The sequence below is a fragment of the Amborella trichopoda genome, chromosome 7 (assembly GCF_054954075.1).
Source record: "Amborella trichopoda isolate Santa Cruz 75 chromosome 7, AtrichopodaSantaCruz75HAP2 v2.0, whole genome shotgun sequence".
Taxonomy (NCBI): Eukaryota; Viridiplantae; Streptophyta; class Magnoliopsida; order Amborellales; family Amborellaceae; genus Amborella; species Amborella trichopoda.
The window spans coordinates 43,977,397-43,984,781 of NC_142342.1; the positions used below are offsets into that span (position 1 = coordinate 43,977,397).

The 7,385-nt window shown below is 35.8% G+C and overlaps 1 protein-coding gene across 1 annotated transcript; it reads right to left on the reverse strand.

Annotated features, from left to right (window-relative positions):
* Positions 1–2,912: 2,912 nt before the first annotated feature.
* LOC18423146 (stem-specific protein TSJT1) lies at positions 2,913–6,990 on the reverse strand. Its single transcript, XM_006827735.3, has 4 exons — positions 6,524–6,990; positions 6,067–6,307; positions 5,486–5,606; positions 2,913–3,333 (listed from the first exon to the last, which is right to left on the reverse strand). Exons 1-4 carry the CDS (start codon positions 6,724–6,726, stop codon positions 3,137–3,139), a joined length of 762 nt encoding a protein of 253 aa, XP_006827798.1. The 5' UTR covers positions 6,727–6,990; the 3' UTR covers positions 2,913–3,136.
* Positions 6,991–7,385: the final 395 nt, after the last annotated feature.

A 7,385-nucleotide genomic window follows, 5' to 3' on the forward strand; every position in this document is an offset into this window, starting at 1 on the left:
CTAACCCACATTTTACCTAACACAGACCTAGTAGAATGCAAAAACATGGGAGTCTATACTGAACTTTTTCTTTGACACACTTGAGTTATCTGTGATGAAAGTAAAACACAGGTTACTGTGCAATTTTATATAGGGGGAGAGGGATCAGTCCAACCACCATTAGGTGGTATAACCCTCAAAAGAACAAGGGGAACATTTACATCATCTTTGATTTTCCTCATGAATAATTTCAACAAAAAAGGGAATGAAATCTATTGAATCGCACCCAAGAGCTGAACTAATTAATTTCTGATTCTGTTATTTTGATTTAGTTCTAAATAATCCATCATTCTTTTGATCAAATTTCAAATAGCACGTAAAATGACATAACATCATGGGTTATAATGTTTTTTTAAAAGGACAGAATCATGGGATGTAAATTGTTGAATGGGTGGAGTGCGAAACGATTGATCTCTCCCACTCACTCACTCTATCTCTCTCTCTTAAAAATTAACTTAAAAACAAAGAGATTAGGACTTTGTATGACTGATAGATCCACCACCATAATCACCTCTGCCTAGAGCTCATTCTTAATGTTGAATAGTTTAGCTCATTCTTAATGTTGAATAGTTAATCTCTCAGGAGTGATTTGAGAAAGAAAAAAGCTTATGAATTAAGGTGCACCTCAAAACTCTTTCGGAAAAGATTGTTGAAAAATCCTTGAATTGATCATCTCCACATCGAGATGTATAAATATGAAAAGAAAAAAGATTTCGTGTCCCCGTAAATAGTGCACTTGCAACACATTATCTAAACCGTCAATTTTTAAGATTTTCATATGTTTATAGTTCTACTTGATTTGAACTATTTTTTTGAGTTTAAAATTTTATAATTAAAGATAGAAATAGATTTTCAGGCAATCCTAAAAAATTTTTACACCAAACATCTTTGATAAAATTTGGAGGTGTGCCTAAAAAGAAATTCTTCCCCTAGAGGAAATGGCATGAACCTTTTTTTGATATGTTGAGTCTATGTGATCATGGGATTAACCTTTGAGGCGACCGAATATGAAATTGAAATTTTTGGATCTAGATAATCCCCTAAACTGTATTATTAAAACTCAACCGGGTATTTTAGGTGGTTCGTTTAACGAGCTAATATTTATCCCTATATTTGAGCCTTTTTTTTTTTTTAATTCAATGGGAAAGACATACCCCAATCTGTTTTTTCAAATAGTTTAGAAGTAAGCTTTTTTTAAGGTGTTAGTGGATGGTGTTTGAAGGAACAAAAACGGTGTCAGTGGATGGTGTCAGAAGGAACAAAAACAGTGCTAATGGATGGATGGTGTCGGAAGGAACAAAAACGGTGTTAGTGGATGGTGTCGAAAAGAACAGAACTACAACACGATGACTAGGGTGTGAGGGTGCTACACCGCGAGCCCGAGGGTGAGAAAGTAATGATTAGCACTCCTCAATTGGTCCCAATGCTTGAGCTTTCATGAAATGCAACTAAAAAAAGTAATCACACGTAGTCCTTTTGCCCCACCCTGCCTTCTCCATGTTTTATACTTGGATGCACAAACCATGTTCTCGCAGGAGCAAATTGCATAATAAGCCCAACCGATCCTAAGTTCGACTTAGGCAGATTTTCTGACATACAAAAAGTTTGATTTAAATTGCACGCCTAATTGGAGGTTCTTCATATTTTTACTTAAAAAGTATCAAATTTTAAATATAAGATACTAAAATCTAGTATTTCTCCAAATAGAAAGGAAAAAAAATTTAATCCTTTTTATAAAAATCTGTGAACCCTTGGGTACGTGTTTGTTATTTTTGTTATTAGGGGTTATGATAGTTCTATATGGTGTTTGAAAAATCGCTTATTCAGAATGGGAATTGTTAATTAAATTATCGATACGATATTTATCAAAGTTGGAGTTGCCCACTTCTATCAAAGAATTATGCCATTTTCTTGGGAAGTCATAAATTCAAATTAGAAAACCGAATTATTACACATAAATTAATTTGAAAAAATATACAATAAGATCATTTACTTTTACTACAAAGGGGTCACAAATCTTGTTGATTGTGAAATTGGGTGTTCGGAAGTACATAACATTATATAGCCATAAAGTACAAAATAAAATTCTTTAAATTTTGTGATAGATTTCAAATCATTGAGTTTCACATTTAACTGTTAAGATTGATTGTGACCTCCTTGTACTAAAAATAAATGTTCCACAATCCCAATTAATTTATCTAATTGCTTAATTATACCAAAAAACCAAACAACTTTGTCGAACGACTTTTTTTGTACTTCCCCTAATATATAAAACTTATATACTTCCTCCTATCCAACCATTTATTATAAATGGACAGTTGAAATAGCCCCAAACACAATACTACGCCTCTCAATTATTCTATTTTTTTTTTTTTTTTTTGAGTGTCTACTCTTATAAACTTAGTACAACATTATTGATAAAATAAAATGACCAAAATACCCCTAATGGGTATTTTGATCATTTAACTTTACCAAAAATATCTTTTAGACACACCCCATTGAGATGATAAACGTTCCAAATTTCATACTCATATCATTTGTAAAAAAAATTTAGAACAAATACTTTGAAACGTCGAATCTAGATCAAACAAAACGCAGCTCACTTGATCAAAATTGAATAGCTAGATAGGAGAAAGTACATATCTTCCATACAATAAGAGAAATATAGAAACCTTTCCCGTTTTGTTGGGCCGTCATCAACCCAAAATAAAAAACCGAACTATTCACAGAAAAATTAGTTTACATAATTTTTGCTCTGAGAGGACTGACCAATCTAGATTAGAATCTCACCGATTTGGATTTAAAGATTCTCGATATCAGAAGTACATTTATGTTACCCAAACATTTTCATGGTTCAAACAAAGAAGAAATGATTAAGAAAAGAAAGTGAACAAAGTCCTTTTATAAAATTGAAATTCAACCTCGCTGCAGTACATTAATAGGTCGAGTCAAGCCTCACACTAGTTGAATGAAACACACTTAAAGAAAAGATGACACAAAAGCGTAGAGAAAATAGAAAAATTTGTACATCAAATTGCAGAGTGATAGACATAGAGATAGAGATAGAGAGGAGGCATTATTTGTTACGAGGACCATACTATTGAGATTGAGCTGCCCATGCTGACCAATTAGCTGCACTGCCCACGCGTGGCATCGTGTTCACACGTGTGTACGCATCGACCTTGAAATTTGCACCGCACATGACGCCCTCGCTGTCCACACGTGGGATGGCCGTTACCTTATGCATTGGGTGCTCGAAGCTCTGTACTCCTGACCCACTGTGGAACATACACCCTGCATTCATAAACCACAATGGCAGTAGATTAAACACAAGTTTTAATACAACGAGATTGTTTATTAGGAAATTTATCAAAATATATCTAAAAGATGAACCATTTAACACTATACCCATTTCTTTTGATTTAATTTCAAAATACCCATCATGGGTTGAACATCCTCGATATAACATCCCAACCTCAAGAAAAAAAAATTCAAAATACCCATCGAAATACACATAGTTGCAAATAGGGTGGGCAATGTGGCCCAAGGGCCAAGCCACCAGGTTCTGGGCAACAGTCTGGCCTAACCGGGCCTAGGCTAAGGCCTCTTTGGCCCTATCTGGGTCGGAGGGGGTTCAAGAATAGGGCCTTGGCCCAAGCCAACTCTTGATCGGGGCCCCCATTGCTATCCCTTGCAAAAGGGTAAAATGTTAAATGGCTAATAAGTTAAAGTGTATTTTGATACATTTTTTTTGCATATTTCTAGTACTAAAAATTCGAGTCACAATCACCCCCTAGCCATCGTGGAGAAATTGAACAGCTAGAGGGGCATATCATTGACCGTGCTCAAAATCCGAGAAGACTTCCCATTTTTTTTTTTTTTTTCAGAGTTATATATCTTAACCTACACGATTTTACTGTTGATGGCTAAGAATGATTGCGATATTTATATATGAACCTACTTCACACGTTTCTAATACCTAACATACTTTAAATTTTATCCAAAAGAACTCCCGTCTCTATATTAAAGAACCCATGTCTCTATCTCCCTCAAAGATGTTATTACTTTCTGACCAAGTACTCTCTCTCTCTCTCTCTCTCTCTATATATATATATATATATATATATATATAGGTAAGCATTTTTAATTAGTAGGACATTGAAAACTTTACTCAAATGCAGTATTTTGAAACTTGGATTTACCAGTTGCACCGACCACCAGCTGAACTCATCTGGATTGACCAAATTCTACACTCCAGCATAAAATTTGAAAGAAAAAAATTGAAGGAAAAAGTAGCATAATCTCATATATGTTTACTTGATGATTCAAATCCTAAAACAACATAGGAAACATGAGGGATTACATGAATCAGAGAGGATTCAGCCGATTATTTTTTCCTGTAAGAAAATCCACCGGGTTACCTTTCAAACCCAATGCGGATGAACCATATCAAATGTTGAAAGTCTATCGACTCTATCCCATATATAAACATAATAAAACTTTTTGTGTGCTAGGATATATTAAAGGGAATATATATTAAGCGATCATTTATTTATGGTAGATAAAATCACAATCATCCCCATCCATTAGATAATCTGGACATTAAGACCAAGCCATAAAGAATCTTTAGCCATTCAATTTCACATTTATCAGTTGAAAATAAGTATGACCAATTTATACCTTCTATATTATATTATGTATATTATAATAATTTTAAACCACCTCAAGAAACATGAACTCCAGTATATATATATATATATATATATATATATATATATATATATATATATATATATACCTCAAGAAAAATGAACTCCAATAAATATATATATATGAAAAAGTCTACACAACGGTGAGGCCGAAACAATCAAATTAAAGCATGCCTCAAATATTAACTAGAAAAGGTTGTTTAGATGCTTAAAAACCTTTAATTTGATCGGCCTACTGACATAAGAAAAAATAGCTTTCAAGCTTTGGAAATAGTACATTTTGTAACGTATTATCCAGACCGTCAATTTTCAATATTTTCAAATATTCATAGATTTGTTCGGTCTACACAATTTTTTAATCTTTAAAATTTACAATAAGAGATGAAAATGAATTTTCAGGCCGTCAAAAAGATTTATGATACTGAAGTAATATATTTTGATACTTTAATTGTTTAGGGCCTCAGCCTTATACGAAGCAATAGGTTAGGCTCACTCAATGCCCTTCAAACTTGATTCAATTAGAGAGGCATATCAACTTCCATAATTTTAGAGAGGCATATCAACTTCCATAATTTTAGATGGGGCTATCACTTTCCATAATTGACGAGGTTTTCAAAGTAACCCTTTATCTCTCTTTCATTTTCTGAAGGAGACATTGAAGAGGAGACACTAAAATGGGAAGAACTATTTGAGAGGGAGACATTGAAGAGGAGACACTAAAATGGGAAGAAAAATACCTGGTGGGAAGGGAGCAAAGGACTTGCCACATCCGGCTTTAAGGAGCTGCATCTCATCCGATAAAACCACCGATCCGTCGGCCGCGATGCCCCAGTACATCTCCATCCCACCATCCTCACTCTGTTGTTTCAAAGTAGAAACATATTCAGAGAGAAACCACAATCAAATAAAAGTTTAATGTGCATCTCGAAAATGCATGAGTTCACTATAGTTTTTCATGGATTTAGAATTTGAAATATTAATGCTTTCGTTCCATGATTTTGCAGCTCAAAAAGTAAAGTAGATCTAATTATATGCAAATATTCGATGTAGCACGAATTCCTTTATGATATTGCAGGGTCATTAAAATATGAGCCGTAGTCTTTTCTATTATTGATGATGCGCCTTCTTCCCCACAGATTTACTCGAAGAAACAAAAAATTGAAAATTAGCCCTCTTTTTCTGAGATCAACTAAAATTGCACCAATCTATGAATAAATATGACAAGTATTAGAGAGAAAGTGGCCAAGATTCTCCCCATGCGAAAATGGTAAAAAACTTGAGAAACAAAATCAGAGAGAGTTGAGGGGATCTTTTTTACCAGAGCAGTGAAGACAGCACCGGAGCGGCTGTCATAGATGACGAATCCAAACCGTCCATGGAAATCTTTGATGACCTGATCAGCAGGGTAAGGCCCCCTATCTCTCAAAGTCTTGTAAGCTTCGATAATGAGCTGACCTTCATTTGTGGCCTTACACAAACCATATTGCCTTATCAAACTGCTCAGATTGTCTAAATTCCCTTTGAATTGGCAATACACCTCATCCACTCCACAAAACACCCTACATATCATGCACCGATTATTGACGATATGGCTTAATAACGTAATATAGATAGATCATTCTCGACCTGGGCTACATCTGGTCCTGAACCTGAACCGGCTATTTACCAGAACCTCGGATCGTGTCCAGGTCCAAACCGAGTTAAGCAAATTTGTCCCATTAATAATCATTAGAGGAAAAGAATGGAGGAATTAGAGTGTGGATTTGTTGTGTTACCTTCGAAACCCGGGTTGCTCTTGGGATCGAACGTAGGCGAGAACGGCCCTGTCCCCGAACTTAGTACAGACGGAATTTTGAGGGTATAGAGAGAGAAAGTCATGGAGGATCTGATCGGGGCATTTTGATGTCTGGTCCTTTGAGGCCGGGCTGTGGAGCTCCTCAGGTGGATGAGCGAATGCTTTTTGGAATATTGCCAACATCTTCAAACAAGCCTCAAATTTAGAGAGAGAAAATATGGGATTGTAGCAATGCAAGTAGAGAGAGAGAAAGGGGGAAAATTTGGGCTTCAGAGAAACAATGAACAAGGAAAGAGAGAGAAAGGGGGAAAATTTGGGTTTCAGAGAAACAATGAGCAAGGAAGGATGGAGAGAAGCCAATGCGATACTCCGGAGTCTAGAGAGAGAAAACTTCGGATTTTTAGAGAGAGAGAGAGAGAGAGAGAGAGAAACAAAGCACTGTGAGATATGGAGCTCAATTGTTGCAGAGTAAATATAGGACGGGAAATATTAGGTTAAGGCCCCACAATTGATTTTCTTTACTATTTTGGGATCTTTTCGATTAGGATAAGGTCTCATTTTAGTCACAGAAAATATAGTAATGACCCATTCAACCTTCGTCCGTTCTATTGCAAAGCCAAGGTTCGGAATAGGAAATTTATAGCTTGTGAGGGCAATAAGAAAAAAGACGGTTTTATAGGAGTCAGACTTATCCAAAACGGTACGTCCACGTCAGTGGCGCGGCGGACGATGACAGACAAACGTGTCAACACGTCAGACTCGGCACGTGACGGGAAAGTATACGGCTCTGAATGCCACGGCTACCACTCTCGGCGTCGCGCCAAGCCAAGCCAAGCCGGGGT

What these genes read in the sequence shown, in the direction of transcription:
- LOC18423146 (XM_006827735.3), bottom strand. Translation starts at nt 6,726, where the DNA reads ATGTTGGCAATATTCCAAAAAGCATTCGCTCATCCACCTGAGGAGCTC. An exon ending in GTGCTGTCTTCACTGCTCTG is followed by an intron (nt 5,607 to 6,066) that starts GTAAAAAAGATC and finishes TTGAAACAACAG; the next exon opens with AGTGAGGATGGTGGGATGGA. An exon ending in CTTTGCTCCCTTCCCACCAG is followed by an intron (nt 3,334 to 5,485) that starts GTATTTTTCTTC and finishes TTATGAATGCAG; the next exon opens with GGTGTATGTTCCACAGTGGG.